Source organism: Sprattus sprattus, assembly GCF_963457725.1.
Source record: "Sprattus sprattus genome assembly, chromosome: 10".
Taxonomy (NCBI): domain Eukaryota; kingdom Metazoa; phylum Chordata; class Actinopteri; order Clupeiformes; family Clupeidae; genus Sprattus; species Sprattus sprattus.
Genome location: NC_137908.1, coordinates 24,906,316 through 24,925,228, shown reverse-complemented (window position 1 = coordinate 24,925,228; position 18,913 = coordinate 24,906,316). Strand labels below are relative to the sequence as shown.

General features: G+C 44.3%; 1 protein-coding gene across 1 annotated transcript in view; it reads left to right on the top strand.

The window, feature by feature from the left end:
• Window positions 1-18,913, top strand: part of trim62.1 (tripartite motif containing 62, tandem duplicate 1) — a 68,506-nt gene that overhangs the window by 33,796 nt on the left and 15,797 nt on the right. The window contains exons 2-4 of the mRNA XM_080846507.1: window positions 2,867-2,962; window positions 14,092-14,348; window positions 16,338-16,453. Of these exons, the coding sequence (XP_080702633.1) occupies window positions 2,867-2,962; window positions 14,092-14,348; window positions 16,338-16,453 (469 nt within the window). The remainder of the gene's footprint in view (window positions 1-2,866; window positions 2,963-14,091; window positions 14,349-16,337; window positions 16,454-18,913) is intronic.

Sequence of the window (18,913 nt, the reverse complement as noted above, 5' to 3'; positions counted from 1 at the left end):
TGCTGTGTCTGGCTTGGTCTCTCTGCTTTTTCTCTCTCGATCTTCTTCCTGTTCTCTTTAGCCACTCTCCTCCTTCTCCCGCTCCCGCTTTCTGTCCCTCTCCATAGCCCTTCTCTATCTGCCCTCCTCTCCTCATCCCCCTCTCTTCTCTTCCCCTTGTTTCCATCCAGTCTGAGCCAATCAGTAAGGGTCTGTAGCAGCAGCATTAGCAGCGGGAGGGGTCGGGGTAACAGCAGCAGCAGTCGCAGCATCAGCTCGCTCAGGCACAAATTAAAGCGCTTGATCCCGCTGCTCTCTTATCATTAAAATGTATAGCCACGTTCCCAGTGAGTAATGGGGAGAGGGTTTTTTTCTGCTCCTTGTCCTTGGTGGAAGTAGTTGCAAAATGTGTGTTGGTGTGTGAATGTTCCATTGCCTGTGTGTGTGTGTGTGTGTGTATCTGTGTGAGTACACGTAGATGTGTGAATGTAAGTGTGTGTGAGCGCCTGGGCCTGTGTGTTTAGTGTGTGTGTGTGTATCTGTGTGAGTACACGTAGGTAGGTGTGTGTGTGTGTGTGTGTGTGTATTTCCGTGTTTCCCTCGGTTTCTCTATAGATGTACATTATAGATAGATCTTGTTGAGAGGTTGACCCTTCGATTCCCAACAGACTCGACCTTTAGGGTATCATCACTTCCTCTTAAGGTTCACAGCTACAGAAACCTCCAGCCCCTTTTGGGAGCCTCATTACCTTGGACCAGCTTAACACAGAAAAAAATGTATTAAAAGCCATGTTTCAAGTCACGTTCTCTCAACTGTGCAAGACCGCTGGCCTTACTGAATCTGATAGTCATCCAGTCCTAATCTTGCACAGACTCCACTGCAGATCGGGGAATGTGTCCATTTCAGAGGAAGAGGCATGGTTGAAGGGATGTTTGTATGACTTACTAAGACTGACTGACTAAGAGAGACAGAATGTTGTCTTAGGTGTGGTGTGGTATGATCACAGAAGATGGGTTTGACATTTGACAATGACATTTCCAACATTGTCAAAAGTCCATTACTAACACAAGCTGAGCTACATTTCCCCTCTGTGGGGTGGGGTTGGCAGTAGCCTTGGGCAAGTGATGTCCACTGTTGTATCATCAGAGTGTGACCCAATGAGTTATTTTTGGCAGAGACGAGGAATTCATCGAAAGAGGTTTATTCAGGCACTGAACAACTTCGCCCTTGCGCGCCTCCAACGGCAGTGTGTGATGCAGGGGCAGTTGAGGTGAGGAGAGTCACAGTTGTTCGGCCCGTCATCATCATCATCATCATCATCATCAACACTCAGTCATTTGATGCGCTCGGTCGGTCCGTGTGTTCCCCTTGGCTCAGCTGAAGCTGCTCTGAGCTGGCCAGGGGGGGGATGTTAGACTGCCGAGTGTCAGGGAATGAGGGAGAGAGAGATGAAGGCGCTGTCTTGTCTTGTAAACTTGGTGGGATGGGTGGGTTGTCCTGATTCAGCTGTAGGCCTTGTACTGGGGAGAGGGTGTGTGTGTGTGTGTGTGTGTGTGTGTGTGGGGGGGGTGTTCAGTGGAGAAGTAGCCCCCCTCTTGTCCTGAATTTGTCAAAAGAGTGTGTGTGTCTGTAAGGGTGTGTCTGTGTGTGTGTGTGTGTGTGTGTGTGTGTGTGTGTGTGTGTGTGTGTGTGTGTGTGTGTGTGTGTGTGTGTGTGTGTGCAAGCTAGTCAGAGTGTCTGTGGGTGAGTGCATGTTATTGGGTAGCCCCTGTCCTGATTCTGCCAGTGGCTGCCGTGGTGCTGAGGAGGCCCAGTTTCAGAAACAGGGCTGTCTCCAGAGACCTGAGTTTATCTGCGCACTTATTTATTTATTTATTTGTTATTTCTCTCTTTCCTCTTTCCATTCCCCATTTCTATTTTTTGTCGATCCCTTTCTCAGGGTTTTTCTCAGGGTTTTTCCTGGGTCAAAATGGGTCAAAAAAAGGCTAATAGATTGACAATAATTCCATCACTCGTGCAATGCATGTAGGTTCTTAAATAGTTCTTGTTTAGTCATGTGAAAGTGCTGATGTGTGTAAATCAATGAGGACTCAATTGCCGAAAAATATATGTTTTTTTATTATTAGACTATTGTTCATGCACAGTTGCGTCTTGATCAGACAAGAAGACACACTCGATCTTTCTATCAAAGCGATTACTATTGATCAAAACAGAACGAGGGTTCGGCTGTATTTAAAAAATACTATTAAACATATTCGCGGACATGCATTGCACGAGTGATTCATTGCGATGGCTGCTCCAATAGAAGTTATAGCGACCACATATAACTTTCTAATCAATGTATTTATTCCCGGGTGTTTTCCGATTTGCTTTTATTTTTCTTCGTGCCTACACTGTATATTATCATTCCAGGTTAAGATTACCAATGGAGGCTGCGTTGGAAATTGTTAATCAAACTTTTGTCAAATTTTCTCTATGCAGGAAAAACCCTGCCTTTCTATCTCTTTCCTTCTCTCCCTCCTATTGTCCCTTTTTCTCCTGCTCACTCATCTCTCCTGCTTTTCCTCCCCCTCCATCTCTCTCTTCCTTCCTCACTCTCATCTCATGTTGGTGGTTTTCTTTAGCCCAGTCTTGCCTAAGCATTCTCCTGATCTGGTCATTATTGTACACATGACAACTGAGTTGGTGAATAACGCCTCAGCAGTTCAAATATTCAGTACATGTTTCTTAAGGTTACTGCGATAAAGGTTTCTGTGTTGAAGAAGAGACCTGTGAACTGTAAAGGCTGAGTTATGTGTGAGCTTTCTTGCTGAGGGAGAAGAGAATGTAAATGTGTGTATTGTGACGATGATGTTGAGTGTAAATTTGTGTGTTTCTCTCTTTCAGAGGGAGATGAAGGAACAGCTGGCAACGCTGCAGGACAGCGAGAAAGGGCACACAGAGGCACTGCAGCTGCTGCAGAGACAGCTTACAGAGACCAAGGTAACAGACACCACGCCACGCCACGCCACGCCACACCACACCACACCACACCACACCACAACACACCACACCACACCACAACACACCACACAGCACCACAACACATCACACCACACGTATCGCAACAGCAACACACATTCACCTGTACTACAACCCAAACTCAACAGGCACACCAACACACACTCACCTGACAAAACCTCCATGCAGATCAGAATTCCCTTAGCTCGTGCAAAGACGGCGCACAGAGACCAATGTAACACATTCTTCACCTTTATCTCTGCCACCACCCCAACCTCGACACACACACACACACACACACACACACACACACACACACACACACACACACACACACACACACACACACACACACACACACACACACACACACCACCCCAGCTTCATCTCTCACTTCACCTCAATCTCCACACACACACACACACACACACACACACACACACACAAACACACACAGACCAAGGTAACACACTCTTCACCTTTTATCTCTGCAACCACCCCAACCTTGACACACACACACACACAACACCCCAGCTTCATCTCTCACTTCACCTCAATCTCCACACACACACACACACACACACACACACACACAAACACACACAGACCAAGGTAACACACTCTTCACCTTTTATCTCTGCAACCACCCCAACCTTGACACACACACACACACAACACCCCAGCTTCATCTCTCACTTCACCTCAATCTCCACACACACACACACACACACACACACACACACAAACACACACAGACCAAGGTAACACACTCTTCACCTTTTATCTCTGCAACCACCCCAACCTTGACACACACACACACACAACACCCCAGCTTCATCTCTCACTTCACCCCAATATCCACACACACACACACACACACACACACACACACACACACACACACACACACACAGACCACCTTTACACTGCCATCCAACCTCCTCTATAGCTGCACATTTCATTCACCCACCACCACCGGCCAGGATATCGGTGCACACCATGTCACCTGCAAACAAGCAGCAGATCCCCTCCCCCTTCTCTCAAACTCAGGAGCTCCACCATGTTTACCCCATCCCACACACCCCACCAGGAAGCCATCCGATCCCAGCTAATCTACCAGATTTCCCTGGGTCTCCGCTGCCTCTCAACCAATTAGCAATGAGGCCACGTCTGCTTAGGCAGGGTAACAGGAATCAGTGAACAGAGCAGGGCCCTGGCAGGACAGGAGACAGGTGAGAAGGACAGACTCACACTCTCTCTCTTCCGCTCCTTCTCTTCCTCTCTCTCCCTCTGCTTGGCTGCGATTGATGGTGCAAATTCCGACCAGCAAATGGTTTATCGAGCAGGGCTTTAATCTTGACGCCTTGTTTTAATCAGCGCAGAGACGCTCAAGTCAATATCTCATCCCCCTACCCCTCCCCTTGCTCTCCATCTCTCTCTCCTCCCCTTCTCTTTCTTTTCATCCTTATCCTCCTCCCCTGTTCCCTCCTCTGTCCTTCTCTGTTTCGGTCATTCTCTCTTTCTTTATCCTCTCTTTCTCTTCAGCACCTCCCTCATTGTCTTGACTCCCTTTAACGCTCCTTAGCGTCTCTAAGTTATAGGGTAGGCCGGGCCTTCTGACAGGGGAGTGTGTTCACAGTCCTCTCTGTTTGTCATCTTGGGCTTCTTTCTCCAGCCGGCAGTTTACCCTCACAAACACAAAACTGGCTAGTGGCCCTCTGTACTGCGCACACACGGCCCCACTCTCACGCATGCGAACCCATGCACACACACACACACACACACACACACACACACACACACACACACACACACACACACACACACACACACACTCACACACATTATTTCTCCTGTGATTTAATGTAACATTTGTTTCAGTGGTCTTAGTTTGTTCATCTTTCAGGGCCTGATGTTTTCATCACCAGTTTCTTCAGTTCAGTCTAAATAATTTAAACCTAAATCACCCACACCCAACCAAACCTACTCTATGAGCAATGCCCCTCATTTTTCTGCATGCGCTACGGTATTGAAAACCTTTAGTTTAGAAGTGATCAGTCTCAGACTTCTGGCAGATCAATCAACAATCTGGTATAAGCAGTATAGCCAACCCTCTCTGGTATAATTGAAAACAGATCTCATGCATAATGCCTTGTCCCTGTCACCCACCTGAATCCATATGGACTATGTCCAGACTAGCAATGAAAAAGAGAACCAGGAAATGCCATGATGACCTAATTGAGTTCTTGACTGCAGTCGCTGCTATCCACATAAAATGGAGGTGGGCTCCATTTTCCATTCTGAGCAGCACGCGACTGATTATAATACAGTTGGAGTGAATGTGATGGAAGGCTGACAGCATAGACAATGTGGCCCCATTGTGACCCCCACAGTGGCATAAGGTTGTAGTATGAAGAATTACACCATAGCTGGCTGGCTCATACAGCCCAGGTCTCTAAACAATGACACAGAGATTGAGGGATTAGGCGTGAGCCAGATGTTGTGCAGATCGCTGCTGAGGTGTAGACAGTGTTGTTAAACGGAAACCTGTTTCACAGACAGCACCTGGGCTTAGTGTGTAGACCTGGCTATATAAGGCGAGTGCTGAAGGAGAAGAGAAGAGCTTGCCTCTCAGTCCCTCCAGGATTTCGTAATTTTTCTTTGCTATCAAAAAGACCTGGTTGTGATTCTTGTGGTGGTGGTCTCTAAAAGATTTGCCAGAGATTTTGCGATTTTTGTTTCTCTGTAAACCCTATTTAAATTCCACATATACTAGAAAACAATATAATGAGAAATCTGACATCAGACAGATCATCTGTTTTTTAATATTAAAGTATTCTTTGTAATGTTGTTTTTAATATTTTATTGTTGCTGTGTGTTCTTGCTATGAAGACATCCAAGATCACTTATTTCGGATGCTTCATCTGATTTTACAAATATCTGAACGTTCACAACCATACTTATGGTCACTTACTTTACAATTACAGCTCTTTACAATTTCACAACTGAAAACAAAAAATAATAATATTATGTGCAAGTAATTAATTAAACCTTTAATGAGAACGGTTATAGATCCAGCTACGTCTATGTGGTCGGAATGTTAAATACCAGGCTAACTTCCCTGCAGTCGTTGGTCCATCACACATCTGACACCAAATAAACGGGACATTAAGCAGTGGCAGTGGTCGAAACAGATTGCGCATAACCTTATATCACCATCAGGAGGCCAAAAGAAGCAGAAATAAGTTGCAATTTAACATCAAGGCAGGTTGCAATTTAACATCTTGTCTAGTCTAATCTAAATCTAGTCCTTTAGCACTTTTACTTCAGATAAATAAGTGGTTGTGTGTATTCCCACCCAACTGTTGCCTATTTAACGGGATGCTAAGGACCTCGAACCTCCACGAGAGGTGTGTAAAACAAGCAAGATCGCACGCCAGTTAACCAACCTATGAACTATCCTATCTATCTTTAGCTTAGGGAACCATCTTAACAGTTGGAAGTTGTTAACGTGTTTAATATGAACTCATTTTGATATGAAGTGAATAGGAACTCATTTTGATATGAAGTGAATATGAACTTGTGTTAATATGAAGTTGCACAAGCACCAAGAGAGTTTTTACCTATTGTAGTGTTTTAACTATCCTAGCTTTCTCAAGCTTAGGGAACCATCTTTACAGTTGGCAGTTGCTAGTGGGTGTTAATATGAAGTCATGTAAATATGTGTAAATATGAATTTGTGTTCAAATCTGCACAGGTACTCTGAGTGTTTCTACTGTACCATTTCCAATGGTAATGAGGAGACTAACTTCAGCTTAATAACTAGCCATCATTTTATGCAAATAACTCTGCCATTTAAACAGTTTAAGGTTATTTAAAACTCTCCTTAGATAGGCAACCATAGCAACCAGGTAACACTGTTAGCTGCATAGCCTGAAGCACCAATTAAAGGCAGTCTTGGGTTCAGAGTGATGATATAATGTTGAATAAACTGGTGTAAAGCAGTTACATGGGTGCAGTCATTTTTAAATTACATAAAATACTGTAATGAAGTTCATACATTCTGTTTTATAATCAGGAAAATATTGTATGATGTCTCCAGATATATTTTTCCAGTTCTCAATGCATCACAATGATTCTGAACTTTGTCGCACACACACAGTTTCAAGGTGCTGAGAAATTGTAAACCAATCACATTAGCCGAGCCCTGGGGTGTCTATTACCCTTTTTAAGCAGATGGTTTTGGGTGTAAGGCAGGCATAAGTTCATCCATTCTCTCACTTTTAGAAGATGTTTTTGGGTGTTAGGCGGGCATAAGTTCATCCAATCTCCCTGGCGGCTGCCTCCTCCCCTGCCTCTCGTGCAGTTGATGGGGCCTGTCGTAGTGGTCTTATCAGCCAAAGCCCTCTCATTAGCTCTGTCCACATGCCTCACTCACCTCCACCTCCTACTCACAGTAGACCGTTTCAGCCGCATTGATTTTTCCCACCACTGCTCTCCTGGAATGCTAACGAGACCCTTGTATTTGTTTCATTTATTTATTTTCTGAGTAAATTGGTTTAGCTACTCTCAGAAGGTTTTCCGTTGTTTTTGTTTTCCTTGTTTGTGTTCCAGTGTACACAGTGCTCTGTGGTTTGGCGAAGCCCTCGTGCACTAAGTAACAAACCATTCACTGCGTGCTGCGCCTATGAATAAATATTATTTTGATGCTGACTGCCTGGCTTGGCTAGTCAGCCTGTCTCCGTTAGGGTGGCCTGAGATTTCTTCGGGATCTAAAACACAGCTGTTTGTTTCTGCCTGTCTGCGTGTGAAGACACTCGTTCAACCTCCGCCACAAACACAGAGAGAGAGGACATGCATGTCATACTTAGTCCTTTAAAAGGCGTACACAATATCATACATGCATATTTCTTTCTTGTTTAACAATGATTAAGATCTCCAGCTATCATGGTGGTCAGCCTGCCTTCTTGGAGTCAACTGCTCATCTCTTTAGTGCAAGGGGTTAACAGCAAGGTAGATAACATTATGAGAGAAAAATACTGATAAGTCTCTTTGCATGAATGTATCTGCTAAATGAACATATACATAAACATCTTCATAGGCATAATCATGCATATACGTATATTTATTATACAACTTGATTTGAATGGGTCACTCCAACGCTCGGACGCTACAAAAAATTAAGGACCTCAGGAGTTTTGGGTTTATAATTCACCTCTATCATATAACTTAACAAGTAGTCTGTGCACTTATCGTAAAGGAAATTCAATGTAACACATCTGTGACGATGTGATCGCCAAAAATGGAATTTGCTCTGACTGCCATACCATCGGGCCTGGCTGTTTGGCTTTGCGGTCGGAGTGCATGTTTGGCACCCTGTAGATCTCTCCATTCGCTACAGCAACACCTGACACTTCAAAATTCTGTTTGGGAAAAACTTTTTTTTTCTCAGCAGAAGCCACAAAATGGTAACAAAACCACTTTAAAAGATTTGTTTTTGACCAATGTCTTTTATCGCTTTGGAAAGTAACTGCATGGTAAACCAGATTCCGCTGCGTGTTGGGATTCAGATTACGCTGCGTGTCAAGATTCTGTTTGTCCTGTCTGGATTTTTTTTCCGATACTGACCGGCATACTATACATTATCCCTTACGTGTGCACTGCACCTACAGTCAGAGGTTTGCACTGCTGCATGACTTACAGGTCCAGTGCAAAAGAGTGCGCCGCAATGCTTATTTGGATTGCAGAATGCAGGCGGGAAAAAAACGATGCGGGAGAGGGAGAAAGACATGACTGATTCCCACAAAATATCAATACATGTATAAAATGAAATTAAAGTAGATTATTTTGTTCTTTAACAGAACTGTTGTTCCTGTTTGCATTAGGATTTTGCGGTCAGGAACGAGACAAAACGTGAAAGATGCGGCCGGCAGTGCGATCAAATATTACATATTTTTACGGGAGCAGGATGGAATCTATGCTGTAGCTGGTCTGAAAACATCAATTTACAGCTGTACTATCATGTAAACAGCATCTGAGATTAGTTGCAGTTTATAGGCTGGCAGCTGTCATTTAATCTTGTAATACACTCATGCTCCCATTACTTTTTTGGAGCCAGAGATTTGTCCCCCAGAGAGGACAAGCTTGCTCTCTCCCCCAGTGGCTCTCATCCTCTCTGGGGGAGGGAAACACAGACCTGGGCCAACTGAGGGAGAATATACTGGAGCCATACAGAGCAACACACACATAATCTTAGTCAGAATATCCAGACGTGTAGATGGACACAGACAGAGACTTATATACACAAACCGTTACAAACAAACACACTGTTTGTCTGTCTGCCTGGATGCTTTTGACTGACACACACACACACACACACACATTCACACATTCACACATTCACAGACCAGCAGAGCAGAAAGCACTGCTGTGACACTGTCATGTAGCTCTGCTAGCCTGGCGACCCTGTGTGGCGTGTCCTTCTGTGTGATGTCCCCTTCTGCCTCTCATGTCTGATGGGCCAGACCCCACTGGCAGATGGAGACAGGCTTAGGCCAGACACCCCAGGGAGTTGGCTGTTCACAGCACAGTCTGCTGGAGTTGACTGATGGCTTTCTAAGTTTTGAGGTCCCAAGTTTCGTAACACCTTTACGTCCCCAGGACACGTGGGACCTAAAGGGTCTAGCGTCACCGCAAGCTCCCCAATATGCACACATCAACAGAGTAAACACACACACACACACACACACACACACACACACACACACACACACACACACACACACGTCACATAGAAAAACACAGTGCAAGTATGTGTAGCAGAAACACCCAAAAACACACGCACCCATAGAAACATAATTAAGCAATAAGCCCCAAGAGGCCGTGGTTTGCACTGATTTTAGAACAGGTAAGGGGAGTTGTTAGGCACGACGCGGTGCAGAGTGCCATTAAACCCCCTGACCTGTTCTAAAATCAGCACAAACCACGGACTCGCGGGGCTTATTGCTTTTCTAAAACTGTTACTACAAATATTTGATATGGTTTCATAAATAAAGACAATTCAATTTAAGAAACAATAGTTTAATGATAAACCGTCATTCTTCCGCCACTAAAAAATATAGTTCCTAAATAAATTGTTGCCACGCAACCCTTGAAGCAACGCAACAGCCAGATATATGGAATGTTATCATAGAATGTTATGAGGTCAAATTGTAAGGTAATGCTGGATTTTACAACGCTTTTAGCCAATCACAATCAAGGATTTGAACAATCAGTTTTAGAAACACAGTTTGGACATGCACTAAAAGATAAACAAACACACACACACACACACCTTCTTAGGAATCACCAGGTGGGCCTGCCCAAGTGTGCTGCCTCCTCTGGGAGTCTCTGAGGCAACAGAAGCAGAGGATGAATCACACTGGGAATCTGAGGATGTAAAATTAGAACGAGTAGAATAGACGAAAACAGACTCTGTGAACCGAACTTTCTACTTCCTACTTTGTATGTCCGTAATTTAGACTGTTCAACGTTGAACATCATTACGTTATTAGGGCCCCCATCATGCCCCTATCAGTTAATTTTCTCCCTCTTCTCGGTTTCACACAGAACATAGTGTAGTTCTGAGTGACAATGTTTACACAGAACATAGTGTAGTTCTGAATGGCAATGTCCATTGTACTGTTTCCATTGTTAAGTCTGAGGACCTGATTTTCACTGGCCGTACTTGAACTAACGTGTACCCAGAGGTGGGTAGCAATGCACTACGTTTACCTAGAAACATGTACATTTCAGTAGGCTTCACACGCCTTGCTACCTTTTATGTGAAATTATTTTCATTCACACATGCACAGCTTGTAGCCTAAAATGTCGACTGCTTTGGCTACAGAACCATACACTGGTTTGTTCGTCAACGGCACAGCTGTTATTGAACCAGGGCTCTTGACCGTGGAAATCTATGAAAGTCAATCTCTAAAACATTAGTCTCTGAGTGGACTTCGGTGGGAACATGGGCTGCATGGGGGTGAGCACATCATAGCACTCGATTCAGACATGAGAAGAAACAACCGAGTTTAACTAGCTAATGTTAGAAAGCTTAAGATCTTATTGGCTAAATGCAACGTTACAAGACTAGTCTCTGTCAAAAAGCTGTCACTATCCAGCATATAAGTCCAGGAGTGGTTTATTCTAACACTGATTAACACATAGGTCTACCCTCAGTTGAAAGGCTAGCCTGCTATAGATGTAACTTTAGCATCTCATCTGATCTGTCATTCCTTAAAGTATAGCATGTATAGTATAGTATAGTACTCCTAAACTCAACACAGCAATAAAGACCACAAAGTAATTCCACTTAGGTCTCCCAAATGGCCAGCAGCCCTTTCTCCAGCCAAGTATTTATTTTGTATTATATTTTTTATTTAAAAATGTGTATATTTTGGGCATAACCCCACATTTTAATTGAATACATATGGGTGTAAAAATCATCATCAAGTTACTCACAATTTGAGTAGTCATTATTTCTACTTGAGTCATTATTATTTTTATTATTATTATAAAGTTACAATATTTTTACATTAGTACAGCTTTTGCTTACTCTACCCACCTCTGCATGTACCATGCAGAATATAGACCAACACTACAGTAACAACCGCACACCAGTTGCCTTGTGGGTAATTAGAAGTCACATTGTCTTTGTTTGCGAGTTATGTGCACAGCTGATGCAAAATTGAGATAATGCCCATGCAACACACTCTCATAGGCTGGTCGACTGCTGTGCAAAATCCACCATAACGTAGGCTTTAGGGATTTATTTTTCTCCCTGTTCCATTAGCTCATATGGCCCTTTTAAGCTGTTCTAGTAGACAGGATATCCACACATTTGCAGATATACTGCAGCAGGTGCCATTGGGATTCATGACTAAATCCGACTCTCTCTTTGCCATTTTATTTTCCATTTCCTTTCCCATTTCCAGGTAAGCTGATACGTTTGTAATATAGACAGTTAAAACATGTATTGGTAGGTATAGATATGCAGTTGGGGAAATGATCATGAGTCCAGCCTAGACGAAACATAATTGATTCATGAAACATTAAGCAGCGTGACCGTCTGCAGACATTTTCAGCTCTGTCTCTGACCAACCTAACCACAAAATGTATAGACACTATAAAGCCTTCTTTGAGAACTGACAAATGACACTGGAAAAAGAGTGGTAATAGACTTTGAGGAGAAAGCTAGATGCCTGTAATTTGGACCCCTGAAGAGGCTGCCTGCTCCACAGCAGGGGATGGGCAGCAGTGGATGGCTTGTGGAGCTGAGCTCATGGCAACCCCCTGCAGTGCTGCTAAGTCTGGGCTCCCCTGGACTCTTAACGTGTTCTCTCAGACTCTGAGATAGATATGATTTGTCTCTTTCAAAAAGTCTGTGAGGCTTGTCGAAATTCCTCTCCCTATTTCATTGGCTTTCCTTCCTTCCTTCCTCGCTCTTTTTGTCCATCTCTTTCTCTCTGTAGTTTAAGTTTTCCACTGTGCTCTCTCTCCCTCTCCCGCTCTCTCTCTCTCTCTCTCTCAAGGCTTGTCAGCTCTCAGCTCGCTACTTAAAGACCGGCCAACCGCCATCATCAAGACTGCCTGCTGGATTTTAATCAGCCACTGCCCCCCCACCCCCTTCAGTTCTCTACCCCGCCACCCTGCACCCACTGCCCTCCCTTGACCCCTCTCCACCCTCCGCCCTGTCAGGCCATAGAGCTGCCCCTGTGTCCTTAGCTGCCCGCAGGCTGTGCCATGCAGAGCCTGGGCAGATTGGGTGGTGTGACCCGCTGTGTCCCCAGCAGCATAATCACCAACACCACCACCACCACCATCACACCCAGGCCCCGGTAATCAACCCACCAACACTGTTCATTGGGCCGAACACCAGGGAGATTGGATGCCTGGTGGTGGTGATTGGTGTGTGTGTGTGTGTGTGTGTGTGTGTGTGTGTGTGTGTGTGTGTGTGTGTGTGTGTGTGTGTCAGATTTGGTGTGTCTCAGTGTGCCTAGTGTAGGATTGGAGTGTGGGTCTGTGTGTGATTTTGCGTGTATAGGATTTGTGTGTGTTTGAGTTTTAGTGATTGAAAGGTTTTTTTCGCCTCTTTGCACAGCTCAACATTTCATTGAGTTTAATGATGAAGAAGAAAAAGAAATCACATTGTCTTATCTGATGTCTTCTCCCATAGCGACATAAAGCGAGTGAGTGAGTGGAAGCGAGTGAGGGAGGGAGAGGAAGAGCGAGAGAGTGAGTGAGTGAGAGAGATTTTTTGTTCTCTACTGGTGAAAGGAGTGCAGTGCATCTACGCTAAAAAAGATCTCTGCTGCCCTAAAGAGCACACAGATTGTCACCTCATTTTACATAACCCCTTCTTTCCGTCTCACCCAGTGTATCATTCACCCTCAGATGAGAAAATGTGTCTTGAAAATACACACACACACACACACACACACACAAATAGACATATTCAAGTTGCCATAAATGTGTCTCCCAGTGTGTCTAATAATGGGGAATGGAATAAACCAGGTCAGGTATAAACTGTGTGAAAAACACGTGTCACAATGGCTGCAGGCTTTTTGTCCTATAAAACTTCCCTCATTGGTTTGCCTTGGCCTCATAAACATTTATTCAATTATAACTTTCAGTTTCCATGGTCTAGGCTGAAGGCGAAAGTCTCTTGCAAAAGGCAGTTGCACCAACAAATCACAGTGAGAGGTCGTTGCCATGCACCCCACTTGCGAGGTCGTACGTGCCTTGCATTTTGCGAGTGACCCCATGACCCCTTTGCAAGGTCACAGCGCCCCCCAGTTAGAGAACCACTGGCCCAACTCAAGGGGCAGTTAACGTGCAATGAAATGTCAACGGCATACACTAACAACTATTTTGAAAACAGTGACACACACACACACACGGAACCAAGAAAAAGGTCACCTCTGTTTTTATAAACCAGAGGTTTGCAAATGTTGCACAGGACTCCCACCATCAGTACATTTAAGCATATTTAGTCTTTACATGCCCTTTTCATTGATGGGTACATTTAGTCACACCCTCCTCTCTCAATTCTTCCCCTCCTCTACTCATAGTCGTCGGCGAAGAGCCTGCGGGCGACCATCGGCGAGGCGTTTGAGCGCCTGCACCGGTTCCTACGCGAGCGTCAGAAGAGCATGCTGGAGGAGCTGGAGATGGACACGGCGCGCACGCTCTGTGACATCGAGCACAAGATCCAGCGCTACAGCCAGCAGCTGCGCGACGTCAAGGAGGGCATCCAGATCCTGCAGGAGCGCCTCGGCGAGAGCGCTCGCCACGACTTCCTGGAAGGTGTCGCCCACACCTCAGAGAGGTAAGGGCATTAAGGCACACACACACACACACACACACACACACACACAATACATACAGACACACACAATACAATCTAACACACACACACACACAATACACACACACGTGAAACCAAGCAACGGGTCCATGATCGCTATTGAAACGGTTAATGACACGTGGGCACAGAATGCCTGTGAGGCTGATCTTTTTATGAGAGCTTAAGTATAGAGCAGATACACCACAGACAGTGGCACTAAAATCATTTGCCTACGTGTGTGGGACATGGGGGTTTACCCAAGCAAATCGCCCATAGAAAAGATTCAGAGACGGTGACTGAAGGGTCTCTAAAGGCTATCGCCCTGGTCTCAGTCAACTGGATATGAGTCAGACAGGGCAGAGATGGTGCTGTGAAGAGATTGCCCATTAGTTCTTGGAGGGAAGAGGTTTTTCACCACTTTGAATTCAGTGCCCTTAAGGAGTATAAACTTAATACATTTCAAACTATTGATAAAGAATATTCTTGTATGTGCGCATTGGGTTACAGTCCGTCCTTAGGGTTATAGTTAAAATCATGTTTAGGGATCGGGTTTGTGATGATAATTATATGTACTGACGAAGTACATAGCATTATATAGTCTGTTAGTAAGGACGTAAGGTGTAAAAATAAGGACCTAGTGGAAAGTGGGTCCAGTACTTTTAAATTAGGTCTTGACTGCACACGTGAGTGTCTGGAATCTATTTTCTATTTCAGAGGTCTGGCCTAGCTAACCTGTCGATGTTCAAGGCAAAGAGACTTCAAAGGGGCCGTGAGGAGAGATATATATAATTGTGACATCCCACGGTAATTACATCGCTTATGAAACAGCGCTAACCTCCGAGATCCGATCGTGATTATTGTTCTGCGACTAATTACATTGTGAAACGGCAAGTGAACCACACGGATCTGATCCAGATTAGAGGTCTTTTCGTACACGCCCTAAACCCTAATAACAGGGCTGCGTTTAATCCCTGTGGATTATGCTCATCAGACTCCCGTGTGAAAGAGGAGACTTGGGCGCCTGTTACTAATGATCATTTGTACATTAACACACGCAGACAGGAAGTGGTGGCGTGTGAGAGTAAAATACTCTGGGGTTGTTTATGATTGGGTGAAAGAACAGGAAGTTGAGGTGGGTGAAATGGTCTTGTTTTTAATACATCCTATGAGTGACCAGAAATGGGGGGGGGGGATGCGACAGAGAGGCAGGGGAAAAATACAGTGAAAAATGGAGTGAGAAAGACAAAAAGAGTGAAAGAAAAACAGAGAGGGGGGATTGGATATAAAATTCAGAGAAAGAGGTTAATGAAAGGATGGAGAAGGAGATTGAGAGGGAGTGGAAGAAAGAGCGGATGACTAATGTAAGAGCTTCGTGTTAATGAGAGAAATCTGATTGTGTTCCAACACCAACACCGACCCCACACACCCTGCACAGGGTCGTACGTACGTACGTGTGTTTTGAGTCTGGATCCATCAGTACCGAATGAGGAGAATTGGCTGCAATTTCCACAGCGTGGAATAGATGGTTACACCCCTAAACATTATGTATATAACAGCCTGTCCTTTAAGGAATAGGTAGATTATCTTGAGGCGAGCTCTGGGCGAGTGGTACTCAAGCTCTGTCTCACAATGATGGCCATCATTGTTCAAGAATAAACCTGAATCATGACTGACAAATCCTCGACTGAGTCTTCCAGTATATGGTATAAATCTAAATACTTTCAAATCTTCGGAATTTGGATAAAACCCTTGTAGTATTAGTTTAGTTAAACTACTTAAACAATTCTTGTGTAATTTGTTTATCGCAAACAGCTGAGAAATTGTATATTTTGCCAATAAACCAAATAGGCAATGGGGGTTGAATAATTTGGATTGCAACTGTAGGTGGTGGGGGAAAGGGGGGGGGGGGGGGGGGTGCAGGCAGATTCAGTGGAAATGATGCTGTTACATTTCCCTTCTCTCTGTGTGTAGAATCAAAGGCAAGATCCACGAGACCAACCTGAGCTATGAAGACTTCCCCACATCCAAATACATGGGACCACTGCAGTATACAATCTGGAAGTCCTTGTTCCAGGATATATCACCAGGTATTTCACACATGCGCTTGAAAAGACACACATGTGCTTGCACCCACACCCACACCTGCATTAAATTTCAAATAACCACCTTTTACAAGGCAGCAAGCTTCATGGCAATAAAAGCTCATGTTCTATGAGGCAGATGCTTCCTGGAATAAGTGTCCTAATTATTTCACATATCCTGCAGCCTCCTGCAAGTGCTTTCTTCGCATTGAGAGAGCAGTCAGATGATTTTATTGGTTTCCTAAGGAGATTGGATGGGAGGGGTAAAGGGAGTCACACATGTGTTTGTTGGATTGTTTGCTTCCTCGTTTTCGCCTGAAATAAACCGAAAATGCCACAAATCTGGGGCAAACAGGCCAGTACCACATCCATCCTTGAGCCCGATCAGTCACTGTCGCCCCAGCGCACTGATGCTATTGGAGAGCAGAACACTGTGTGATGGTCTGTGTCTGTGTTTAACTGGTCTGTGTCAGTTAAACTGGTCTGTGTCTGTGTTTAACTGGTGTGAGTCTATGTTAAAACTGATCTGTGTCTGTGTTAAACTGGTCTGTGTCTGTGGTAAACTGGTCTCTGTCTGTGGTAAACTGGTCTGTGGAAAACTGGTCTGTGTCTGTGGTAAACTGGTCTGTGTCTGTGGTAAACTGGTCTGGTTCTGTGTTAAACTGGTCTGTGTCTGTGGTAAACTGGTCTCTGTCTGTGGTAAACTGGTCTGTGTCTGTGGAAAACTGGTATGTGTCTGTGGTAAACTGGTCTGTGTCTGGTAAACTGGTCTGGTTCTGTGGTAAACTGGTCTGTGTCTGTGGTAAACTGGTCTGTGTCTGTGGCAAACTGGTCTGTGTCTGTGGTAAACTGGTCTGTGTCTGTGGTAAACCGGTCTGTCTGTGTTAAACCGGTCTGGTTCTGTGTTAAACTGGTCTGGTTCTGTGTTAAACTGGTCTGGTTCTGTGTTAAACTGGTCTGTGTCAGGTAAACTGGTCTGTGTCTGTGGTAAACCAGTCTGTCTGTGTTAAACTGGTCTGTGTCTGTGTTAAACTGGTCTGTGTCTGTGTTAAACTGGTCTGTGTCTGTGTTAAACTGGTCTGTGTCTGTGTTAAACTGGTCTGTGTCTGTGGTAAACTGGTCTGTGTCTGTGGTAAACTGGTCTGTGTCTGTGGTAGACTGGTCTGTGTCAGTTAAACTGGTCTGTGTCAGTTAAACTGGTCTGTGTCTGTGGTAAACTGGTCTGTGTCTGTGGTAAACTGGTCTGTCTGTGGTAAACTGGTCTGGTTCTGTGGTAAACTGGTCTGTGTATGTGGTAAACTGGTCTGTCTGTGGTAAACTGGTCTGTGTGTGTTAAACTGGTCTGTGTCTGTGGTAAACTGGTCTGTGTCTGTGGTAAACTGGTCTGTGTGTGTTAAACTGGTCTGTGTCTGTGGTAAACTGGTCTGTGGTAAACTGCTATGGAAACCCAGTTTTAGATCACTGATTGTGGGTAGTGCGAGTTGCCAGCTAGATTCCAGTGGCATTGAGATGACCTTACGTGCCTTACCAGTATATTGAGATATCTTCAGGCGCTGAGATGCCTGAGGAGGCCCAGGTCCAGTTTTCACATTGCCCTTTGCCAAACTTTTACGCAGGGAAGACCTATTTATGAATTTGTACTCCCCTTTCCTTGCAGACACGTAGTAGTGTCTTGCATGTACAACCCATGATTAAGATTTTCAATCCTGCTTAAGATTTGAGATGGCAGAGCATTTCAAAAGCTACTGTTTGCTTTAAATAGCCTACCGCATGTATTTGTATGTGCTTTTAATCATTGTCCTGCTGTAGAAACCAACATCTTTGAGGCTTCAGTTTTTTATTGATGACATTGCATCCTAAATTTGCTGATATTCAGTTTTTTTTTTTTTTTTAAAAGCAACTTGCTTTAGGGCTTGTGGGTGATCAACTAATGCTAATTATGTATGCTAAAAGATTTCAGGAGCAAACTATCCAGAGACAACCTTATTTATTTAAATCAGGATTAAGGGTGTAATACCTAGCCTGACGATCATACTCATAACTCTAGTCAGAATATGAGTCTGATGACCCATTGGGCTGTGATTATGGACCAGGAAAAAAAATGCCTCTTCGCTCAATTGGATACCTACAACCAATCAGAGCAACATAGTATGACCATCTGATACATTAACACTTTTACCGGATCCCGTAGGAAGGACGGCAAAAACATATTTTCGATCGACAAATGAGGCATTACAAACAGGCTAACTCGTTCTCCACTGTTTTCCCCATCATTTCCGTGCAGTAACTATAACTATATATGTGTTGTCACTCAAACAAATAAAAACATGCCCATGTTTCGTTTTAAATGTCACTTGCAGTTATGAAGTTGGAAATTACTTTCGCGTTTGATCAGGAAATTCCGGGGCATATGGAATCTCTTTCTCTCTCTCTCTCTCTCTCTCTCTCTCTCTCTATCTCTCTCTC